This window comes from Electrona antarctica (assembly GCF_951216825.1).
Source record: "Electrona antarctica genome assembly, contig: scaffold_104, whole genome shotgun sequence".
In the NCBI taxonomy this organism is placed as follows: Eukaryota; Metazoa; Chordata; class Actinopteri; order Myctophiformes; family Myctophidae; genus Electrona; species Electrona antarctica.
In genome coordinates, this window is record NW_027638064.1 from 47,515 (window position 1) to 73,621 (window position 26,107).

Consider the following 26,107-nt stretch of genomic DNA (forward strand, 5'->3'; position numbering starts at 1 on the left):
CAGAATAATAATAATAATATACAATGACATCAGGATGAAACTAATAGTGAGAAACACAACAATACAATAAAGTGCAGAAGAGAAATAATTAATAAAGTAACTCAATCAAAGGCAGCAGCAAACCAGCCTGGGTAAACCCCTTCCCCTCTTTGTCCAGCAGGGGGAGTGGTTTTACCAGGCTAGCAGCAAACAGAAAAGTCTTTAGTTGCGTTTTAGAAGAAATGAAAGTGGCAGCCTGCCAGTTTACTGTGTGTGCGAGAGAGAGAGAGAGAGAGACAGAGAGGGAGGGTGTGTGTGTGTGTGTGTGTGTGTGTGTGTGTGAGTGAGAGAGAGAGAGAGAGAGAGAGAGAGAGGGTGTGTGTGTGTGTGTGTTTGTGTGTGTGAGAGAGAGAGAGAGAGAGAGGGTGTGTGTGCGTGTGTGTGTGTGTGTGTGAGTGTGAGAGAGAGAGAGAGAGAGGGTGTGATGTGTGTGTTTGGTGTGTGTGTGTCCTTCCTGATGTCAGTTCATTTCCTTGTTCAGTCGCTCAGCTTTTCTCTCAGAGACTCAGTCGTCAGTCAGAGAAACTAAACCTACAGACGGACATCAATAACAGACAGACTGTTATACATCTACTGATACTACTACTACTATACTACTACTGATACTACTACTATACAGTATACTACTGATACTGTTATACATCTAAGGTAAGACACTGACACGTTATGAGGAGAGAGAGAGAGAGAGAGAGAGAGAGAGAGAGAGAGAGAGAGAGCGAGAGAGAGAGGGTGGGAGAGGGAGAGAGACGGGGAGTTGTTTTTGTTTTTCCTATTATAAAAGCCAGTCTACATTTTTGGAAGAATTGTGATGTTTTTTTGTTTTGTTTTTTAATTAGTGAAAAACCAAGCAGAGAAAACAACACTTGGTTGTGTGTAATACTGGAATACCACCTGTAGATGTCAGTAAAGTCAAGGACAAGTAACATGGTAACCTGGCGAATGGACTGAGAGACAACGATAGAATGGTTTCGTCAATTAGATAAAACTTTATGTAGACTTAGATAGCATTTTATACAGACTTATAGCATGTTACGTAGACAGCACTAGAATTGCATTTTATATAGTCAAGTCATAGCACTTTATATAGTTTATATACTAGGTTCATTATATAGATATTCCACTGTTACTTTATTAGCTTAATATGCATGTTTCATGATAACTACTTTTTATGTATGTGATGTATCCGCATGCTTTCTGTTCTTGCTTATTGTAAATCGCTCTGGATTAAGAGCGTCTGATAAATGCCTGAATTGTAATTAATAGAATCATCAAGTGAAGACGTCCTGATTACAATCTGTCTAAACCAATCAGCCTCTGGTATAGAACCCTACTAGCTCTGGACCGTAGCTCTAATGTCTAAACCAATAGAACCAGCTCTGGGCCGTAGCTCTAATGTCTAAACCAATAGAACCAGCTCTGGACCGTAGCTCTAATGTCTAAACCAATAGAACCAGCTCTGGACCGTAGCTCTAATGTCTAAACCAATAGAACCAGCTCTGGGCCGTAGCTCTAATGTCTAAACCAATAGAACCAGCTCTGGGCCGTAGCTCTAATGTCTAAACCAATAGAACCAGCTCTGGGCCGTAGCTCTAATGTCTAAACCAATAGAACCAGCTCTGGGCCGTAGCTCTAATGTCTAAACCAATAGAACCAGCTCTGGGCCGTAGCTCTAATGTCTAAACCAATAGAACCAGCTCAGGGCTGTAGCTCTAATGTCTAAACCAATAGAACCAGCTCTGGGCCGTAGCTCTAATGTCGTTTTAGAGCTATACGTCCTGCACTCTCATGAAATACTGACCAGCCTCTCGACTGTGGCGGAAATCCAAACAATGATTCTGCATTTCTTAATGGCTGTTGGCAGGGCGTACCTCATGTTAGTGGCACAGGAGGGACATGCATTTAATCCCTTGTTAGGCGTAGGCCTACCATTAGGCTAGAGTTAAATTAACAGTGATGGTTTTACACACTGGAGGTGACATAGATACAATAACAGGTTTTATACACTGGGGGTGACATTGATACAATAACAGGTTTTAAACACTGGGGGTGACATTGATACAATAACAGGTTTTAAACACTGGGGGTGACATTGATACAATAACAGGTTTTAAACACTGGGGGTGACATTGATACAATAACAGGTTTTATACACTGGGGGTGACATTGATACAATAACAGGTTTTATACACTGGGGGTGACATAGATACAATAACAGGTTTTATACACTGGGGGTGACATTGATACAATAACAGGTTTTAAACACTGGGGGTGACATTGATACAATAACAGGTTTTATACACTGGGGGTGACATTGATACAATAACAGGTTTTATACACTGGGGGTGACATTGATACAATAACAGGTTTTATACACTGGGGGTGACATAGATACAATAACAGGTTTTATTCACTGGGGGTGACATTGATACAATAACAGGTTGTATACACTGGGGGTGACATAGATACAATAACAGGTTTTATACACTGGGGGTGACATAGATACAATAACAGGTTTTATACACTGGGGGGTGACATAGATACAATAACAGGTTTTATACACTGGGGGTGACATTGATACAATAACAGGTTTTATAAACTGGGGGTGACATAGATACAATAACAGGTTTTAAACACTGGGGGTGACATTGATACAATAACAGGTTTTATACACTGGGGGTGACATAGATACAATAACAGGTTGTATACACTGGGGGTGACATAGATACAATAACAGGTTTTATACACTGGGGTGACATAGATACAATAATAGGTTTTATACACTGGGGGGTGACATAGATACAATAACAGGTTTTATACACTGGGGGTGACATTGATACAATAACAGGTTTTATACAATGGGGGTGACATAGATACAATAACAGGTTTTATACACTGGGGGTGACATTGATACAATAACAGGTTTTATACACTGGGGGTGACATAGATACAATAACAGGTTTTATACACTGGGGGTGACATTGATACAATAACAGGTTTTATACACTGGGGGTGACATAGATACAATAACAGGTTTTATACACTGGGGGTGACATTGATACAATAACAGGTTTTATACACTGGGGGTGACATTGATACAATAACATGTTTTATACACTGGGGTGACATAGATACAATAACAGGTTTTATACAATGGGGGTGACATAGATACAATAACAGGTTTTATACACTGGGGGTGACATTGATACAATAACAGGTTTTATACAATGGGGGTGACATAGATACAATAACAGGTTTTATACACTGGGGGTGACATTGATACAATAACAGGTTTTATACACTGGGGGTGACATAGATACAATAACAGGTTTTATACACTGGGGGTGACATAGATACAATAACAGGTTTTATACACTGGGGGTGACATAGATACAATAATAACAGGTTTTATACACTGGGGGTGACATTGATACAATAACATGTTTTTTACACTGGGGGGTGACATTGATACAATAACAGGTTTTATACACTGGGGGGTGACATTGATACAATAACAGGTTTTATACACTGGGGGTGACATTGATACAACAACAGGTTTTATACACTGGGGGTGACATAGATACAATAACAGGTTTTATACACTGGGGGGTGACATAGATACAATAACAGGTTTTATACACTGGGGGTGACATTGATACAATAACAGGTTTTATACACTGGGGGTGACATAGATACAATAACAGGTTTTATACACTGGGGGGTGACATAGATACAATAACAGGTTTTATACACTGGGGGTGACATTGATACAATAACAGGTTTTATACACTGGGGGTGACATAGATACAATAACAGGTTTTATACACTGGGGGTGACATAGATACAATAACAGGTTTTATACACTGGGGGTGACATTGATACAATAACAGGTTTTATACACTGGGGGTGACATTGATACAATAACAGGTTTTATACACTGGGGGTGACATTGATACAATAACAGGTTTTATACACTGGGGGTGACATAGATACAATAACAGGTTTTATACACTGGGGGTGACATAGATACAATAACAGGTTTTATACACTGGGGGTGACATAGATACAATAATAACAGGTTTTATACACTGGGGGTGACATTGATACAATAACATGTTTTTTACACTGGGGGGTGACATTGATACAATAACAGGTTTTATACACTGGGGGGTGACATAGATACAATAACAGGTTTTATACACTGGGGGGTGACATTGATACAATAACAGGTTTTATACACTGGGGGTGACATAGATACAATAACAGGTTTTATACACTGGGGGTGACATTGATACAATAACAGGTTTTATACACTGGGGGTGACATAGATACAATAACAGGTTTTATACACTGGGGGGTGACATAGATACAATAACAGGTTTTATACACTGGGGGTGACATTGATACAATAACAGGTTGTATACACTGGGGGTGACATAGATACAATAATAGGTTTTATACACTGGGGGGTGACATAGATACAATACCAGGTTTTATACACTGGGGGTGACATTGATACAATAACAGGTTTTATACACTGGGGGTGACATAGATACAATAACAGGTTTTATACACTGGGGGTGACATAGATACAATAACAGGTTTTATACACTGGGGGTGACATTGATACAATAACAGGTTTTATACACTGGGGGTGACATAGATACAATAACAGGTTTTATACACTGGGGGGTGACATAGATACAATAACAGGTTTTATACACTGGGGGTGACATTGATACAATAACAGGTTTTATACACTGGGGGTGACATTGATACAATAACAGGTTTTATACACTGGGGGTGACATTGATACAATAACAGGTTTTATACACTGGGGGTGACATAGATACAATAACAGGTTTTATACACTGGGGGTGACATAGATACAATAACAGGTTTTATACACTGGGGGTGACATTGATACAATAATAACAGGTTTTATACACTGGGGGTGACATTGATACAATAACAGGTTTTATACACTGGGGGTGACATAGATACAATAACAGGTTTTATAACATCAGGCCTACGAATGCATATCAAAGTGGTACAGTACATCATAAAGAGCTTGTAGGTCTGCTATTTTTGAAAAATCGTTAAAATGTGGCACAAATCATTGAATATATATTTCAGAGCGAACATTTTTAACTAAAATAGTTGCTTCTGGGGGGGTCCCTGGAACTACATATTTTGAGATGGGGGTCCGTGGCCCAATAGAGATAATTCTGGGGGTCCTTGACATGAAAAAGGTTGAGCACCACACTGACACAGAAACATGGGTTTTTCAGAAAAGAATTAGGATTTAGAAGCCTTTTTTTTATCGAACTCAGTCCAAAATGCATGGGTTAAGGAAAGTTGTACTCTATGTAAACTCTAAATTTAAATTTGTCAGACAATCAGTCAAATTTAAATAATTTGGGGACCCCCTCAAATAATTTGGGGACCCCCGAGGGGTCGCGACCCACAGGTTGAGAACCCCTGGCATAGTGACATAGTTCATAAGCTTTAAACTGCAGGTGATAAAAAGCAACAAAGTAATTTCCATCATATCTAAACCAGCCTGAAGGAGGAAGACAAAGGTCGATTTCTGCACCGATAACACTTTATCTTACTGTTGTTACGCTACAGGTCGATAGAGTTGACACGCAGACAGACAGACACGCAGACAGACAGACACACACACGCAGACAGGTCTGTATTGTATTGATATTTGTACCACTTCGGACAATGTTTTAATGTTATATTGTATTAAGTTCATTTCCACAGAACTAGTAAGGTGGTTGTTAATGTTTCATGTACTTTATATGAGCCAATCCACTGTTTTCTACTAGGGGGGGAGGAGGGGGGGGGGGGGGGGGGAGCCATCTTGTCGGCCAATGAGAATCCCCGTGACATGTTGGTTTCACGGTTTAGCTTTAATCAGGAGTATCTTAAAGTTATATATAAGGTGATGAGATCCAAACTGTTCATTTGAGGGACAGAAGTACTGTACAGTACAGTACTGTACTGTACTGTACAGTACAGTACTGTACTGTACAGTACTGTACTGTACTGTACTGACAGAAGTACCAGGTTAGCAACTTACTGCTTGAGTTGCTATTAAATGCCTTGATGTCATATTGGACCACAGCCCTATTGGCCATCATGTATAAACTCCTCTGGTGATGTCATATTGGACCACAGCCCTATTGGCCATCATTTATAAACTCCTCTGGTGTCTCACATTTTGTTTTAAAATCATGCTTTATTTTTTAATTTTAATGCAATTTTAACAGGCTTAAAAACACATCTTGCAGGACGAGACAATGAGAGAGCTTTACAACAGAAGGCCAACTATTAGGTGACTAAACTATTAGGGACTAACTATTAGGGCATTTGAACCCTGATGCCTGTCAGTCACAATGTGGGACAGACAGGGTCTCAATGTGAACACTGATGCCTGTCAGTCACAATGTGGGACAGGGTCTCAATTTGAACCCTGATGCCTGTCAGTCACAATGTGGGACAGACAGGGTCTCAATTTGAACACTGATGGTCAGTCACAATGTGGGACAGGGTCTCAATTTGAACCCTGATGCCTGTCAGTCACAATGTGGGACAGACAGGGTCTCAATTTGAACCCTGATGACTGTCAGTCACAATGTGGGACAGACAGGGTCTCAATTTGAACCCTGATGCCTGTCAGTCACAATGTGGGACAGACAGGGTCTCAATGTGAACACTGATGCCTGTCAGTCACAATGTGGGACAGACAGGGTCTCAATGTGAACACTGATGCCTGTCAGTCACAATGTGGGACAGACAGGGTCTCAATTTGTGGGACGCCTGAAAAGTCTTGGAAATGAGGGACCATCACACGCAAAGAGGGACATCTGGTCACCCTAGTTATACCACATTTTTATTTTATTAGTGTAGCTACGGTATAAATTGCGTGTTTATATTGCATTGCATGTTGTACCTGTGTGTGTGTGTGTGTGTGCGTGCGTGTGCGTGCGTGCGTGTGTGCGTGCGTGCGTGCGTGCGTGTGTGTGTGTGTGTGTAAAGGTCTCTGCTCCACCATGAGTGAGTCTGTGGAGAGAGAGGAAGGGGGCGTGGCCTCTAAAAGCAGCCATTCTGACTCTGACCAACATGAGAGGTAATATACCTGAGTACTTTTACTAGATCTAGTGTCCCCGGGACACGGGAGAACATGTGAGGGTACCTACCCTAGTGGACACAGGGAGAACATGTGAGGGTACCTACCCTAGGGGACACAGGGAGAACATGTGAACCTACCCTAGGGGACACAGGGAGAACATGTGAGGGTACCTACCCTAGGGGACACGGGGAGAACATGTGAGGGTACCTACCCTAGGGGACACAGGGAGAACATGTGAGGGTACCTACCCTAGGGGACACAGGGAGAACATGTGAGGGTACCTACCCTAGGGGACACGGGGAGAACATGTGAGGGTACCTACCCTAGGGGACACGGGGAGAACATGTGAGGGTACCTACCCTAGGGGACACGGGGAGAACATGTGAGGGTACCTACCCTAGGGGACACGGGGAGAACATGTGAGGGTACATACCCTAGGGGACACAGGGAGAACATGTGAGGGTACCTACCCTAGGGGACACGGGGATAACATGTGAGGGTACCTACCCTAGGGGACACGGGGAGAACATGTGAGGGTACCTACCCTAGGGGACACGGGGAGAACATGTGAGGGTACAAACCGGTCAGCTGTTTAGGCCAATAAAAAAGAGATACCAAATGTCCCACCCATCCACCTCGGCTGCCGGACTATTAACCCTGATAAACTAAATGTCTCCTGTTTCCAGCTGTAAGTCCAAGGAAGAACCTGTTGTCTTCAAAGATGATGGACAACACTCCACTGGTCAGAGGTCAGAATGAAAACCACACATTAATTATTAATTACAATTTACAGTGTAGTCATTTATCAGACGCTCTTAATCCAGAGAGACTTACAGTAAGCAAGAACAACACATGGTGTTACTTCAAATGCATAGAAATAGTCGTCTAGGATCAGAAGTAAACTATCGTCAGTAAAATATCTGTAAAATGAAGTAGTAATGCTAATTGTACAAAATATGCTATCTAAATTACATATTAGACTTTGCATACGGCTGCAAGGTCGTCGACATGCACTTTTTGGCCAGAAAGGGATTTTTTTTTCACCGGAAGAAATGTATTTTTAGTTACTCCACTAGGGTTATACTTGACGTGAAGAAATGTACTGCATGGTTTAAACAACATTAGGAATCAACCCCAAATAATCAACTTCTGTACACTTTAGAAACAAGCCCAAAAAAACAAGCGACTACCAATATTTACAATTGACCACTATTTACAATATTGACAAAGGTCGCTTATAATAAGCAGACATGGCAACACTGGCTGTGGAAGTGTGGAGGAAGTGAAGGAGACACACAAGTAGCCCCAGTACATTCCTGCCCAAACAGGTGGATAGATTATTGGCTGTTTGAGGCAGACCACCTCCAGGTGGAAACAGATGGATAGATTATTGGCTGTTTGAGGCAGACCACCTCCAGGTGGAAACAGATGGATAGATTATTGGCTGTTTGAGGCAGACCACCTCCAGGTGGAAACAGATGGATAGATTATTGGCTGTTTGAGGCAGACCACCTCCAGGTGGAAACAGATGGATAGATTATTGGCTGTTTGAGGCAGACCACCTCCAGGTGGAAACAGATGGATAGATTATTGGCTGTTTGAGGCAGACCACCTCCAGGTGGAAACAGATGGATAGATTATTGGCTGTTTGAGGCAGACCACCTCCAGGTGGAAACAGATGGATAGATTATTGGCTGTTTGAGGCAGACCACCTCCAGGTGGAAACAGATGGATAGATTATTGGCTGTTTGATCTTGCCAGCAAGGTGCTAACTCGGTGCAACTTCCCATTGATCTACGGTGGATTTTCAAAAAAAACAAAAACTTTGCAGATTGAAAGAGAATAATTCAAGCTTTTTCATACAGTTGCAATGTTGGTGAGTTTGACGTTGTTTAATACAATCAGACAGGACTTTTCTGTTTGGATGAATGGGCTGTCTATGGGAATGGCACGATGGATGTGGTCTGCATGTGGTCTGCATGTGGTCTGCATGCGGTCTGCATGCGGTCTGCATGTGGTCTGGTCTGCATGTGGTCTGCATGAGGTCTGCATGTGGTCTGGTCTGCATGTGGTCTGCATGTGGTCTGCATGTGGTCTGGTCTGCATGTGGTCTGCATGTGGTCTGCATGCGGTCTGCATGTGGTCTGCATGTGGTCTGCATGTGGTCTCCATGTGGTCTGGTCTGCATGTGGTCTGCATGAGGTCTGCATGTGGTCTGGTCTGCATGTGGTCTGCATGCGGTCTGCATGTGGTCTGCATGCGGTCTGCATGTGGTCTGGTCTGCATGTGGTCTGCATGCGGTCTGCATGTGGTCTGGTCTGCATGTGGTCTGCATGTGGTCTGCATGTGGTCTGCATGTGGTCTGCATGTGGTCTGCATGTGGTCTGGTCTGCATGTGGTCTGCATGTGGTCTGCATGTGGTCTGCATGTGGTCTGCATGTGGTCTGCATGTGGTCTGGTCTGCATGTGGTCTGCATGTGGTCTGCATGAGGTCTGCATGAGGTCTCCATGTAGTCTGCATGTGGTCTCCATGTGGTCTCGGTCTGCATGTGGTCTGCATGTGGTCTGCATGTGGTCTGCATGTGGTCTGCATGTGGTCTGCATGTGGTCTGGTCTGCATGTGGTCTGCATGTGGTCTGCATGTGGTCTGCATGTGGTCTGCATGTGGTCTGCATGTGGTCTGGTCTGCATGTGGTCTGCATGTGGTCTGCATGTGGTCTGCATGTGGTCTGGTCTGCATGTGGTCTGCATGTGGTCTGGTCTCCATGTGGTCTGCATGTGGTCTGCATGTGGTCTGCATGTGGTCTGCATGTGGTCTGGTCTGCATGTGGTCTGCATGTGGTCTGCATGTGGTCTGCATGTGGTCTGCATGTGGTCTGGTCTGCATGCGGTCTGCATGTGGTCTGCATGTGGTCTGCATGTGGTCTGGTCTGCATGTGGTCTGCATGTGGTCTGCATGTGGTCTGCATGTGGTCTGCATGTGGTCTGCATGTGGTCTGGTCTGCATCTGGTCTGGTCTGCATGTGGTCTGCATGTGGTCTGCATGTGGTCTGCATGTGGTCTGGTCTGCATGTGGTCTGCATGTGGTCTGGTCTCCATGTGGTCTGCATGTGGTCTGCATGTGGTCTGCATGTGGTCTGGTCTGCATGTGGTCTGGTCTCCATGTGGTCTGCATGTGGTCTGCATGTGGTCTGCATGTGGTCTGCATGTGGTCTGGTCTCCATGTGGTCTGCATGTGGTCTGCATGTGGTCTGCATGTGGTCTCCATGTGGTCTGCATGTGGTCTCCATGTGGTCTGCATGTGGTCTGCATGTGGTCTGCATGTGGTCTGCATGTGGTCTGCATGTGGTCTGGTCTGCATGTGGTCTGCATGTGGTCTGCATGTGGTCTGCATGTGGTCTGGTCTGCATGTGGTCTGCATGTGGTCTGCATGTGGTCTGCATGTGGTCTGGTCTGCATGTGGTCTGCATGTGGTATGCATGTGGTCTGCATGTGGTCTGGTCTGCATGTGGTCTGGTCTGCATGTGGTCTGCATGTGGTCTGCATGTGGTCTGCATGTGGTCTGGTCTGCATGTGGTCTCGGTCTGCATGTGGTCTGCATGTGGTCTGCATGTGGTCTGCATGTGGTCTGGTCTGCATGTGGTCTGCATGTGGTCTGCATGTGGTCTGGTCTGCATGTGGTCTGCATGTGGTCTGCATGTGGTCTGGTCTGCATGTGGTCTGGTCTGCATGTGGTCTGCATGTGGTCTGGTCTGCATGTGGTCTGCATGTGGTCTGGTCTGCATGCGGTCTGCATGTGGTCTGCATGTGGTCTGGTCTGCATGCGGTCTGCATGTGGTCTGGTCTGCATGTGGTCTGCATGTGGTCTGGTCTGCATGTGGTCTGCATGTGGTCTGGTCTGCATGTGGTCTGGTCTGCATGTGGTCTGGTCTGCATGTGGTCTGCATGTGGTCTCCATGTGGTCTGCATGTGGTCTGGTCTGCATGTGGTCTGCATGTGGTCTGCATGTGGTCTGGTCTCCATGTGGTCTGGTCTGCATGTGGTCTGCATGTGGTCTCCATGTGGTCTGCATGTGGTCTGGTCTCCATGTGGTCTGCATGTGGTCTGCATGTGGTCTGGTCTGCATGTGGTCTGCATGTGGTCTGCATGTGGTCTGGTCTGCATGTGGTCTGGTCTGCATGTGGTCTGCATGTGGTCTCCATGTGGTCTGCATGTGGTCTGGTCTGCATGTGGTCTGCATGTGGTCTGCATGTGGTCTGGTCTGCATGTGGTCTGCATGTGGTCTGCATGTGGTCTGGTCTGCATGTGGTCTGGTCTGCATGTGGTCTGGTCTGCATGTGGTCTGCATGTGGTCTGGTCTGCATGTGGTCTGGTCTGCATGTGGTCTGGTCTGCATGTGGTCTGGTCTGCATGTGGTCTGCATGTGGTCTCCATGTGGTCTGCATGTGGTCTGCATGTGGTCTGCATGTGGTCTGCATGTGGTCTGCATGTGGTCTGCATGTGGTCTGGTCTGCATGTGGTCTGCATGTGGTCTGGTCTGCATGTGGTCTGCATGTGGTCTGGTCTGCATGTGGTCTGCATGTGGTCTGCATGTGGTCTGGTCTCCATGTGGTCTGCATGCGGTCTGCATGTGGTCTCCATGTGGTCTGGTCTCCATGTGGTCTCCATGTGGTCTGGTCTCCATGTGGTCTCCATGTGGTCTGCATGTGGTCTCCATGTGGTCTGGTCTCCATGTGGTCTGCATGTGGTCTGGTCTCCATGTGGTCTGCATGTGGTCTGCATGTGGTCTGGTCTCCATGTGGTCTGCATGTGGTCTGGTCTGCATGTGGTCTGCATGCGGTCTGCATGTGGTCTGGTCTGCATGTGGTCTGCATGCGGTCTCCATGTGGTCTGCATGTGGTCTGGTCTGCATGTGGTCTGGTCTGCATGTGGTCTGCATGTGGTCTGCATGTGGTCTGCATGTGGTCTGCATGCGGTCTGCATGTGGTCTGCATGTGGTCTGCATGTGGTCTGCATGTGGTCTGCATGTGGTCTGCATGTGGTCTGCATGTGGTCTGGTCTGCATGTGGTCTGCATGCGGTCTCCATGTGGTCTGCATGTGGTCTGGTCTGCATGTGGTCTGCATGTGGTCTGCATGTGGTCTGGTCTGCATGTGGTCTGGTCTGCATGTGGTCTGCATGCGGTCTGCATGTGGTCTGCATGTGGTCTGCATGTGGTCTGCATGTGGTCTGCATGTGGTCTGCATGTGGTCTGCATGTGGTCTGGTCTGCATGTGGTCTGCATGCGGTCTCCATGTGGTCTGCATGTGGTCTGGTCTGCATGTGGTCTGCATGCGGTCTCCATGTGGTCTGCATGTGGTCTGGTCTGCATGTGGTCTGGTCTGCATGTGGTCTGGTCTGCATGTGGTCTGGTCTGCATGTGGTCTGGTCTGCATGTGGTCTGGTCTGCATGTGGTCTGGTCTGCATGTGGTCTGGTCTGCATGTGGTCTGGTCTGCATGTGGTCTGGTCTGCATGTGGTCTGCATGTGGTCTCCATGTGGTCTGCATGTGGTCTGGTCTGCATGTGGTCTGCATGTGGTCTCCATGTGGTCTGCATGTGGTCTGGTCTGCATGTGGTCTGCATGCGGTCTCCATGTGGTCTGCATGCGGTCTCCATGTGGTCTGGTCTCCATGTGGTCTGCATGTGGTCTGCATGCGGTCTGCATGCGGTCTGCATGTGGTCTGCATGTGGTCTGCATGCGGTCTGCATGCGGTCTCCATGTGGTCTGCATGCGGTCTGCATATGAGTTAGTGGTCTGTACAACATATGAGTGTTTATGGTCCTAATAAACTAAATGTTCTTCATCAGGGTTCATGAGCAGAGTCCACAGCCTGCTGCACCCAGCTGTACCTCTATGGGAGAACCGTTTAACTTCAAAGATGGACACCACTCTACTGATCTGAGGTCAGAATGAAAACCCCACACATTATTTAGTTAAACTCTACTGAACAGATATCATGAGGAACAACATATGAGTGTTTATGGTCCTAATAAACTAAATGTTCTTCATCAGGGTTCATGAGCAGAGTCCACAGCCTGCTGCACCCATCTGTACCTCTATGAAGAGTGACCAGTCCATAGGAACACCTTTACACTTCAAAGATGGACACCACTGTACTGATCTGAGGTCAGAATGAAAACCCCACACATTATTTAGTTAACACCCCAAACGCCCGGGGGGTATTTGTAACCATTAAATCAGGACGCCCAGCCATTTGTTTCCTCAGGACCTATTTCAAGGTGGCTCCGTGCCATTTTGGGAAGTAGCTGAAGTAGCAACATGTAGCAAAAACACAGACGAGGTGATCGACCACAACGGGAGACAATTTACAATTTAGGCATTTAGCAGACGCTCTTAATCCAGAGCGACTTACATTAAGCAATAACAAAAAGCATGGCATACATCACATATATAAAAAGTAGTTATCATGAATCATGCGTAAACTAAGAACGTAACAGTGGAGTATCTATGTAAACTATACATACTATACTATATAATATATTATACATGTGTACTATAAAGTGCTATGACTACATAAAGTGCAATTCTAGAGCTGTCTACATAACAAGCTATAAGTCTGTTTAAAATACTATCTAAATCTACATAATGTGCTATCTAAGGGGCTAGGCTAGGGCAAGTGCTACGGGCCATGGTGGAGTCTGAAGAGGTGGGTTTTCAGACTACGGCGGAAGATTGGGAGTGAGGCTGCAGTTCTGACTGTGATGGGAAGTGCATTCCATAGTTTTGGAGCCAGAAGGGAGAAGAGTTTGGGACGTGTGGAGCGTTTGTATTCTGTGCGGGCAGCGACCGGGAGCCAATGGAGGGAGCGGAGAAGGGGGGAGACGTGTGAGAATTTTGGCTGGTTGAAGACCAAGCGTGCTGCGGCATTTTGGATCAGTTGGAGGGGCTTAAGTGCACATGCCGGTAGGCCAGTAAGGAGGGAGTTGCAATAGTCAAGTTTTGACAAGACTGTTGTCTGGATTAGGAGCTGGGCTGACTCCTGGGTGAGGAACGGTCTAATTCGTCGTATGTTGTAGAGTGTAAACCTACAGGATCTAGTGACAGCTGTGATGTGTGTTTTGAACGAGAGCTGACTGTCCAGGACAACACCAAGGTTCCTGGCTGTCGGGACAGACTTTACCAGGGCGTTGTCTACGGAGATAGTTAGCTCCCGCATAGGGCAGGACTTAGCTGGGAAGAACAGAAGCTCAGTCTTATCTGGGTTCAGCTTGAGGTGGTTGGAAGACATCCACTGTGAGATGTCAGCCAGGCATGCAGTGATGCGCTCTTCTACCTGGGTGGCAGAGGGGGGGAAGGATAGAAACAGTTGTGTGTCATCGGCATAGCAGTGATAGGATATATTGTGAGCAGAGATGATGGTGCCAAGGGAGACGATGATGATAAATTCTAACGCGACTAGCGATGGGACCACGATGGGCCGTCAAAAACATCATCTTCTCTTAGAATTGGACGGAATGATTTAGATCAAGTTATCCGCTAAAATGGGGGGGGCATTTCCGATGATGTCCCAACAGGAGATGACATTGAATGTTGCGTAACAGACGCTCCCAGCCTGTGGAGCGATGCAACAGACGCTCCCAGCCTGTGGAGCGATGCAACAGACGCTCCCAGCCTGTGGAGCGATGCAACAGACGCTCCCAGCCTGTGGAGCGATGCAACAGACACTCCCAGCCTGTGGAGCGATGCAACAGACGCTCCCAGCCTGTGGAGCGATGCAACAGACGCTCCCAGCCTGTGGAGCGATGCAACAGACACTCCCAGCCTGTGGAGCGATGCAACAGATGCTCCCAGCCTGTGGAGCGATGCAACAGACGCTCCCAGCCTGTGGAGCGATGCAACAGACACTCCCAGCCTGTGGAGCGATGCAACAGACGCTCCCAGCCTGTGGAGCGATGCAACAGATGCTCCCAGCCTGTGGAGCGATGCAAACGACGCTCCCAGCCTGTGGAGCGATGGAACAGGCGCTCCCAGCCTGTGGAGCGATGCAACAGACGCTCCCAGCCTGTGGAGCGATGCAACAGATGCTCCCAGCCTGCGGAGCGATGCAACAGACGCTCCCAGCCTGCGGAGCGATGCAACAGATGCTCCCAGCCTGCGGAGCGATGCAACAGATGCTCCCAGCCTGCGGAGCGATGCAACAGATGCTCCCAGCCTGTGGAGCGATGCAACCGACGCTCCCAGCCTGTGGAGCGATGGAACAGGCGCTCCCAGCCTGTGGAGCGATGCAACAGACGCTCCCAGCCTGTGGAGCGATGCAACAGATGCTCCCAGCCTGCGGAGCGATGCGATATCCGTCCTTTTATTAACCTCCGTCCTGGGCAACGTTACTAATTGATAGGATTAGTGACTTCTTCCTGGGGGATCCCAAGACGTTCCAAGGCCAGTAAAGTCCATGTGTTCCCTCCAACTGCGCCTTGGTCTGCCCCGGGGTCTCCTCCCAGTGGGACGTGATCCTTGTTCTGCCCGGGGGTCTCCTCCCAGTGGGACGTGATCCTTGGTCTGCCCCGGGGTCTCCTCCCAGTGGGACGTGATCCTTGGTCTACCCCCGGGGTCTCCTCCCAGTGGGACGTGATCCTTGGTCTGCCCCGGGGTCTCCTCCCAGTGGGACGTGCGTCAAGGACCTCCCTAGGGAGACGCCCCAAAGGCATCCTAACCAGATGCCCGAACCACCTAAGCTGCCTCCTTTCCAGGCGAAGGAGCAGCGGTTCTACTCCGAGTCTCTCCCGTGTGGCTGAACTTCTCACCCTATCTCTAAGGGAGATGCATTTCGGCCGCTTGTATTCACCACCTTATTCTTTCGGTCATGACCCACACTTCATGACCATAGGTAAGAGTAGGAACCAAGATTGCTCGGTAGACAGAGAGCGTTGCCTTCTGGCTCAACTCTCTTTTCGTCACAACAGTGCGGTACAGCGACTGCAATACCGCCCCTGCCGCTCCGATTCTCCGGCTGATCTCCTTCTCCGTTCTCCCCTCACTCATGAACAAGACCCTGAGATACTTACTCCTTCACCTGGGGTAATGCCTCATTCCCTACAGATACTAAACTCCTTCACCTGGGGTAATGCCTCATTCCCTACAGATACTAAACTCCTTCACCTGGGGTAATGCCTCATTCCCTACAGATACTAAACTCCTTCACCTGGGGTAATGCCTCATTCTACAGATACTAAACTCCTTCACCTGGGGTAATGCCTCATTCCCTACAGATACTAAACTCCTTCACCTGGGGTAATGCCTCATTCCCTACAGATACTAAACTCCTTCACCTGGGGTAATGCCTCATTCCCTACAGATACTAAACTCCTTCACCTGGGGTAATGCCTCATTCCCTACAGATACTAAACTCCTTCACCTGGGGTAATGCCTCATTCCCTACAGATACTAAACTCCTTCACCTGGGGTAATGCCTCATTCTACAGATACTAAACTCCTTCACCTGGGGTAATGCCTCATTCTACAGATACTAAACTCCTTCACCTGGGGTAATGCCTCATTCTACAGATACTAAACTCCTTCACCTGGGGTAATGCCTCATTCTACAGATACTAAACTCCTTCACCTGGGGTAATGCCTCATTCTACAGATACTAAACACCTTCACCTGGGGTAATGCCTCATTCTACAGATACTAAACTCCTTCACCTGGGGTAATGCCTCATTCTACAGATACTAAACTCCTTCACCTGGGGTAATGCGTCATTCTACAGATACTAAACTCCTTCACCTGGGGTAATGCCTCATTCTACAGATACTAAACTCCTTCACCTGGGGAAATGCCTCATTCCCTACAGATACAAAACTCCTTCACCTGGGGTAATGCCTCATTCCCTACAGATACTAAACTCCTTCACCTGGGGTAATGCCTCATTCTACAGATACTAAACTCCTTCACCTGGGGTAATGCCTCATTCTACAGATACTAAACTCCTTCACATGGGGTAATGCCTCATTCCCTACAGATACTAAACTCCTTCACCTGGGGTAATGCCTCATTCCCTACAGATACTAAACTCCTTCACCTGGGGTAATGCCTCATTCTACAGATACTAAACTCCTTCACCTGGGGTAATGCCTCATTCCCTACAGATACTAAACTCCTTCACCTGGGGTAATGCCTCATTCTACAGATACTAAACTCCTTCACCAGGGGTAATGCCTCATTCTACAGATACTAAACTCCTTCACCTGGGGTAATGCCTCATTCCCTACAGATACTAAACTCCTTCACCTGGGGTAATGCCTCATTCTACAGATACTAAACTCCTTCACCTGGGTTAATGCCTCATTCCCTACAGATACTAAACTCCTTCACCTGGGGTAATGCCTCATTCCCTACAGACACTAAACTCCTTCACCTGGGGTAATGCCTCATTCTACAGATACTAAACTCATTCACCTGGGGTAATGCCTCATTCTACAGATACTAAACTCCTTCACCTGGGGTAATGCCTCATTCCCTACAGATACTAAACTCCTTCACCTGGGGTAATGCCTCATTCCCTACAGATACTAAACTCCTTCACCTGGGGTAATGCCTCATTCTACAGATACTAAACTACTTCACCTGGGGTAATGCCTCATTCCCTACAGATACTAAACTCCTTCACATGGGGTAATGCCTCATTCCCTACAGATACTAAACTCCTTCACCTGGGGTAATGCCTCATTCCCTACAGATACTACACTCCTTCACCTGGGGTAATGCCTCATTCCCTACAGATACTAAACTCCTTCACCAGGGGTAATGCCTCATTCCCTACAGATACTACACTCCTTCACCTGGGGTAATGCCTCATTCCCTACAGATACTAAACTCCTTCACCTGGGGTAATGCCTCATTCCCTACAGACACTAAACTCCTTCACCTGGGGTAATGCCTCATTCCCTACAGACACTAAACTCCTTCTCCTGGGGTAATGCCTCATTCTACAGATACTAAACTCCTTCACCTGGGGTAATGCCTCATTCTACAGATACTAAACTCCTTCACCTGGGGTAATGCCTCATTCTACAGATACTAAACTCCTTCACCTGGGGTAATGCCTCATTCCCTACAGATACTAAACTCCTTCACCTGGGGTAATGTCTCATTCCCTACAGATACTAAACTCCTTCACCTGGGGTAATGCCTCATTCCCTACAGATACTAAACTCCTTCACCTGGGGTAATGCCTCATTCTACAGATACTAAACTCCTTCACCTGGGGTAATGCCTCATTCTACAGATACTAAACTCCTTCACCTGGGGTAATGCCTCATTCTACAGATACTAAACTCCTTCACCTGGGGTAATGCCTCATTCTACAGATACTAAACCCCTTCACCTGGGGTAATGCCTCATTCTACAGATACTAAACTCCTTCACCTGGGGTAATGCCTCATTCCCCACAGATACAAAACTCCTTCACCTGGAGTAATGCCTCATTCCCTACAGATACTAAACTCCTTCACCTGGGGTAATGCCTCATTCTACAGATACTAAACTCCTTCACCTGGGGTAATGCCTCATTCCCTACAGATACTAAACTCCTTCACCTGGGGTAATGCCTCATTCTACAGATACTAAACTCCTTCACCTGGGGTAATGCCTCATTCCCTACAGATACTAAACTCCTTCACCTGGGGTAATGCCTCATTCCCTACAGACACTAAACTCCTTCACCTGGGGTAATGCCTCATTATACAGATACTAAACTCCTTCACCTGGGGTAATGCCTCATTCCCTACAGATACTAAACTCCTTCACCTGGGGTAATGCCTCATTCTACAGATACTAAACTCCTTCACCTGGGGTAATGTCTCATTCCCTACAGATACTAAACTCCTTCACCTGGGGTAATGCCTCATTCCCTACAGATACAAAACTCCTTCACCTGGAGTAATGCCTCATTCCCTACAGATACTAAACTCCTTCACCTGGGGTAATGCCTCATTCTACAGATACTAAACTCCTTCACCTGGGGTAATGCCTCATTCCCTACAGATACTAAACTCCTTCACCTGGGGTAATGCCTCATTCTACAGATACTAAACTCCTTCACCTGGGGTAATGCCTCATTCCCTACAGATACTAAACTCCTTCACCTGGGGTAATGCCTCATTCCCTACAAATACTAAACTCCTTCACCTGGGGTAATGCCTCATTCCCTACAGATACAAAACTCCTTCACCTGGAGTAATGCCTCATTCCCTGCAGATACTAAACTCCTTCACCTGGGGTAATGCCTCATTCCCTACAGATACTATTCACCTGGGGTAATGCCTCATTCCCTACAGATACTAAACTCCTTCACCTGGGGTAATGCCTCATTCTACAGATACTAAACTCCTTCACCTGGGGTAATGCCTCATTCTACAGATACTAAACTCCTTCACCTGGGGTAATGCCTCATTCCCTACAGATACTAAACTCCTTCACCTGGGGTAATGCCTCATTCTACAGATACTAAACTCCTTCACCTGGGGTAATGCCTCATTCCCTACAGATACTAAACTCCTTCACCTGGGGTAATGCCTAATTCCCTACAGATACTAAACTCCTTCACCTGGGGTAATGCCTCATTCCCTACAGATACTAAACTCCTTCACCTGGGGTAATGCCTCATTCCCTACAGATACTAAACTCCTTCACCTGGGGTAATGTCTCATTCTACAGATACTACACTCCTTCACCTGGGGTAATGCCTCATTCCCTACAGATACTAAACTCCTTCACCTGGGGTAATGCCTCATTCCCTACAGATACTAAACTCCTTCACCTGGGGTAATGCCTCATTCCCTACAGATACTAAACTCCTTCACCTGGGGTAATGCCTCATTCCCTACAGATACTACACTCCTTCACCTGGGGTAATGCCTCATTCCCTACAGATACTAAACTCCTTCACCTGGGGTAATGCCTCATTCCCTACAGATACTAAACTCCTTCACCTGGGGTAATGCCTCATTCCCTACAGATACTAAACTCCTTCACCTGGGGTAATGCCTCATTCCCTACAGATACTAAACTCCTTCACCTGGGGTAATGCGTCATTCTACAGATACTAAACTGCTTCACCTGGGGTAATGCCTCATTCCCTACAGATACTAAACTCCTTCACCTGGGGTAATGCCTCATTCCCTACAGATACTAAACTCCTTCACCTGGGGTAATGCCTCATTCCCTACAGATACTAAACTCCTTCACCTGGGGTAATGCCTCATTCTACAGATACTAAACTCCTTCACCTGGGGTAATGCCTCATTCCCTACAGATACTAAACTCCTTCACATGGGGTAATGCCTCATTCTACAGATACTAAACTCCTTCACCTGGGGTAATGCCTCATTCTACAGATACTAAACTCCTTCACCTGGGGTAATGCCTCATTCTACAGATACTAAACTCCTTCACCTGGGGTAATGCGTCATTCTACAGATACTAAACTCCTTCACCTGGGGTAATGCCTCATTCTACAGATACTGAACTCCTTCACCTGGGGTAATGCCTCATTCCCTACAGATACTAAACTCCTTCACCTGGGGTAATGCCTCATTCCCTACAGATACTAAACTCCTTCACCTGGGGTAATGTCTCATTCCCTACAGATACTAAACTCCTTTACCTGGGGTAATGTCTCATTCCCTACAGATACTAAACTCCTTCACCTGGGGTAATGCCTCATTCTACAGATACTAAACTCCTTCACCTGGGGTAATGTCTCATTCATCAGGGTCCATGAGCAGAGTGACCAGTCCATCAGGGTCCATGAGCAGAGTGACCAGAGTGACCAGAGTGACCAGTCCATCAGGGTTCATGAGCAGAGTGACCAGAGTGACCAGAGTGACCAGTCCATCAGGGTCCATGAGCAGAGTGACCAGAGTGACAAGAGTGACCAGAATGACCAGTCCATCAGGGTCCATGAGCAGAGACCACAGCCTCCTGTACCCAACTATAACGCTATGAAGAGTGACTGGTCCATGGGAACACCTTTGAACTTCAAAGACTCTACTGATCTGAGGTCAGAATGAAAAACAACACAATATTTAGTTGGGGTGCATACTTAGTTTATACTAGTCATTGGTTAGACATAAGGTTGGTGAGGGGTGCGTTAAAGCGACCGGATTAAGGTTGGTGAGGGGTGCCTTAAGGCAAAACTCCTTCACCTGGGGTAATGCCTCATTCCCTACAGATACTAAACTCCTTCACCTGGGGTAATGTCTCATTCCCTACAGATACTAAACTCCTTTACCTGGGGTAATGTCTCATTCCCTACAGATACTAAACTCCTTCACCTGGGGTAATGCCTCATTCTACAGATACTAAACTCCTTCACCTGGGGTAATGTCTCATTCATCAGGGTCCATGAGCAGAGTGACCAGTCCATCAGGGTCCATGAGCAGAGTGACCAGAGTGACCAGAGTGACCAGTCCATCAGGGTCCATGAGCAGAGTGACCAGAGTGACCAGAGTGACCAGTCCATCAGGGTCCATGAGCAGAGTGACCAGAGTGACAAGAGTGACCAGAATGACCAGTCCATCAGGGTCCATGAGCAGAGACCACAGCCTCCTGTACCCAACTATAACGCTATGAAGAGTGACTGGTCCATGGGAACACCTTTGAACTTCAAAGACTCTACTGATCTGAGGTCAGAATGAAAAACAACACAATATTTAGTTGGGGTGCATACTTAGTTTATACTAGTCATTGGTTAGACATAAGGTTGGTGAGGGGTGCGTTAAAGCGACCGGATTAAGGTTGGTGAGGGGTGCCTTAAGGCGACCGGATTAAGGTTGGTGAGGGGTGCGTTAAAACGACCGGATTAAGGTTGGTGAGGGGACAGGGAAACGACCGGATTAAGGTTGGTGAGGGGTGCCTTAAGGCGACCGGATTAAGGTTGGTGAGGGGTGCCTTAAGGCGACCGGATTAAGGTTGGTGAGGGGTGCGTTAAAACGACCGGATTAAGGTTGGTGAGGGGTGCGTTAAAACGACCGGATTAAGGTTGGTGACGGGTGCGTTAAAACGACCGGATTAAGGTTGGTGAGGGGTGCGTTAAGACGACCGGATTAAGGTTGGTGAGGGGTGCGTTAAAACGGCCGGATTAAGGTTGGTGAGGGGTGCGTTAAAACGACCGGATTAAGGTTGGTGAGGGGTGCGTTAAGACGACCGGATTAAGGTTGGTGAGGGGTGCGTTAAGACGACCGGATTAAGGTTGGTGAGGGGTGCGTTAAAACGACCGGATTAAGGTTGGTGAGGGGTGCGTTAAAACAACCGGATTAAGGTTGGTGAGGGGTGCGTTAAGGGTTGGGAGAGAGTTAAGGTTAGGTTTAGGTGTGCTGCCCCGTGGGAGGTTAGGGTTAGGGTGAGGGTTTGAGATAGGTTGCACCCTACGTTATATAAGGAGTGCTGTGGAGGGGGTCATCCCTATGTTCCCCAGGTTAGGTTTCTGGTTTAAGGACTTCAGTGTTTTGTACTATACAATTGTATGTATAAGTACAGAACAAAGAATGTTTGAGTCTGAGCAATTATGTTTTAGTTTATTTTATGCCAGTGGTCATTTTTAGTTGGCTAAGACTAGATAGTTTAAGACTTAAAGGGGTGCCCACACTTTTTAGACTTGAGAGCTACTTTCAAAATGACCAGCTCAACCAGATCTACCCACCAAAAATATATATATTATCCCATTGCTGAAAATAGTTACGTATTAGACAAATGCACTCTTTTTCTTTTTTGTAATACTGATGTTTGTGCGAAACACATGGTAGGCCTGTTGCATTGTGGGTTTTTTCATGTCAATCAATCAAGTGCAGTCACCTTAATTCAAGTGGCAGTTTCCAAAAATAGTTTATCATTTATTTAAATTGTATATTTTTAGGGCCATGGTCATGTGGTCTACCTGCACAGCCTGTGTGATCTACTGGTAGATCACGATCTACCTTTTGGGCAGCCCTTAAACTTTAAGTAGCCTAGGCAGGCCTAAAGTTCAATGGATTGTTCAAAGACTGAGCTTAAATCAGAATTTGCTACTAAAAGTAACACTAAGACTAAGTTGCTAAATTCATTTTAGAATTACTAAACTAGGTTAGGTTTCTGGTTTAGGTTTAGGTTTATTCTAAGTGGGGAACAAATAACCTTTTTTGCATGGTGGGGAACATAGAACCTGGGGGTCTATTAGAGTAATGTTAACTCCATACAAAACACCTGGGGGTCTATTAGAGTAATGTTAACTCCATACAAAACACCTGGGGGTCTATTAGAGTAATGTTAACTCCATACAAAACACCTGGGGGTCTATTAGAGTAATGTTAACTCCTTACAAAACACCTGGGGGTCTATTAGAGTAATGTTAACTCCATACAAAACACCTGGGGGTCTATTAGAGTAATGTTAACTCCATACACAACACCTGGGGGTCTATTAGAGTAATGTTAACTCCATACAAAACACCTGGGGGTCTATTAGAGTAATGTTAACTCCATACAAAACACCTGGGGGTCTATTAGAGTAATGTTAACTCCATACAAAACACCTGGGGGTCTATTAGAGTAATGTTAACTCCTTACAAAACACCTGGGGGTCTATTAGAGTAATGTTAACTCCATACAAAACACCTGGGGGTCTATTAGAGTAATGTTAACTCCATAGACACATACACAACACCTGGGGGTCTATTAGAGTAATGTTAACTCCATAGACACATACACAACACCTGGGGGTCTATTAGAGTAATGTTAACTCCATTTAACACATACACAACACCTGGGGGTCTATTAGAGTAATGTTAACTCCATTTAACACATACACAACACCTGGGGGTCTATTAGAGTAATGTTAACTCCATTTAACACATACACAACACCTGGGGGATCCCTAAACTGATTTGCCATTTTTTAATACTAGTTAAAAAAAATAACGTATAAAAAACTTCAAATAGCTGATCTACAAGCTCACAACGTGTTGATGTACTGTAGGTCGGCTACTAGTTGAACTAATTTAAAAGGTATAATGGGAAAGGGGTGGAAAGGGGTGGCTCAAGGTATAGCCGCCATCTTTGTTTCTCTATTGAAAAGAGGTCATGAGGTACAATATAGAAGTGGTTCCACCGTAGTCTGAAAACCATAGAGTATATAAAGGATAGAGTATATAAACCATAGAGTATATAAACCATAGAGTATATAAACCATAGAGTATATAAAGGATAGAGACGGAACTGGAGCACTAGCCCCGCCCCCAAGCTATTCATTTCGATGAAGTTGCTCATTGGCGTTTTGAAGCACCCGGAAGACTGCCGGAAGTACCTCCTCCGGACCTCAAATTTGAGGTCCTGGGTGACGTATGGGTGACGTAGGGAGTGATAGTGTGTTAAAGCACGGGTCCGCCTGCAGTCCTTCCTCTTACCACTAGGGCCCAGTGCTTCAATGTTGGAGCGCCTCACTGGCCCCTTGCTGAAAACCCACCTCTTCAGACTCCATCTTGGCGTAACTTGCTGTAGCACTTGCCCTAGCCTCGACGACCTTACAGGCCAATGCAAAGATCAACTTATGTAACTTAGCATACATAGACATACTGTAGCATTTTATGTAGACATAGCACTATATATAGTATAGTATATATGCATAGTTTCATTTTATACATATTCCACTGGTTCTTATAGCTTATGTATGATTCATGATGACAATTCTTATGTATATGATGTATTACTATGTTTTTGTTCTTGCTTAATGTAAGTCGCTCTGGATTAAGAGCACCTGATAAATGCCTAAATTGTAAATTGTTCTAATAAAGTAAATATGTTTCCTCATGTGTTTCTCCTGTACCGGATGCAGCTCTGACTCCATGAAGAGTGACTGGTCCATGGATCGTCCTCTTAGCTTAAAGGATGGACACCACTCTACTGAGCACAGGTTAGACTGACAAACGTTTACACATCATCATAAAGGATGGACAGCACTCTACTGAGCACAGGTTAGACTGACAAACGTTTACACATCATCATAAAGGATGGACAGCACTCTACTGAGCACAGGTTAGACTGGCAAACATTTACACATCATCATAAAGGATGGACAGCACTCTACTGAGCACAGGTTAGACTGTCAAACATTTACACATCATCATAAAGGATGGACAGCACTCTACTGAGCACAGGTTAGACTGTCAAACATTTACACATCATCATAAAGGATGGACAGCACTCTACTGAGCACAGGTTAGACTGTCAAACGTTTACACATCATCATAAAGGATGGACAGCACTCTACTGAGCACAGGTTAGACTGTCAAACGTTTACACATCATCATAAAGGATGGACAGCACTCTACTGAGCACAGGTTAGACTGTCAAACGTTTACACATCATCATAAAAGATGGACAGCACTCTACTGAGCACAGGTTAGACTGTCAAACATTTACAGAATGAAGAATCAAGAAGTGTCACTTCAAAGATATAGGACAGTATATAGGCTATGTATTATCCTATCAGTGTCACTTCAAAGATATAGGACAGTATATAGGCTATGTATTATCCTATCAGTGTCACTTCAAAGATATAAGACAGTATATAGGCTATGTATTATCCTATCAGTGTCACTTCAAAGTTGAGTTTCTATCAAATAATAGCTTGTGTGTGTGTGTGTGTGTGTGTGTGTGTGTGTGTGTGTGTGTGTGTGTGTGTGTGTGTGTGTGTGTGTGTGTGTGTGTGTGTGTGTGTGTGTGTGTGTGTGTGTGTGTGTGTGTGTGTGTGTGTGTGTGTGTGTGTGTGTGTGTGTGTGTGTGTGTGTGTGCGTGCGTGCGTGCGTGCGTGCGTGCGTGCGTGCGTGCGTGCGTGCGTGCGTGCGTGCGTGCGTGCGTGCGTGCGTGCGTGCGTGCGTGCGTGCGTGCGTGCGT

At 46.1% G+C, this 26,107-nt stretch overlaps 1 protein-coding gene across 3 annotated transcripts in view; it reads left to right on the forward strand.

The window, feature by feature from the left end:
• The first annotated feature begins 388 nt into the window (after positions 1 to 388).
• LOC306918413 (uncharacterized protein) overlaps positions 389 to 26,107 on the forward strand; it is a 42,838-nt gene continuing 17,119 nt past the window's right edge. For 2 of the 3 annotated variants that reach the window (XM_079531316.1, XM_079531317.1), the window contains exons 1-9: positions 389 to 687; positions 5,668 to 5,730; positions 7,084 to 7,174; positions 7,864 to 7,926; positions 13,026 to 13,121; positions 13,231 to 13,344; positions 20,954 to 21,241; positions 21,581 to 21,868; positions 25,047 to 25,124. In XM_079531316.1, coding sequence (XP_079387442.1) covers positions 7,098 to 7,174; positions 7,864 to 7,926; positions 13,026 to 13,121; positions 13,231 to 13,344; positions 20,954 to 21,241; positions 21,581 to 21,868; positions 25,047 to 25,124 — 1,004 coding nt within the window. In that variant the 5' untranslated portion in view covers positions 389 to 687; positions 5,668 to 5,730; positions 7,084 to 7,097. The remainder of the gene's footprint in view (positions 688 to 5,667; positions 5,731 to 7,083; positions 7,175 to 7,863; positions 7,927 to 13,025; positions 13,122 to 13,230; positions 13,345 to 20,953; positions 21,242 to 21,580; positions 21,869 to 25,046; positions 25,125 to 26,107) is intronic. The other variant, XM_079531318.1, reaches the window with a different exon arrangement.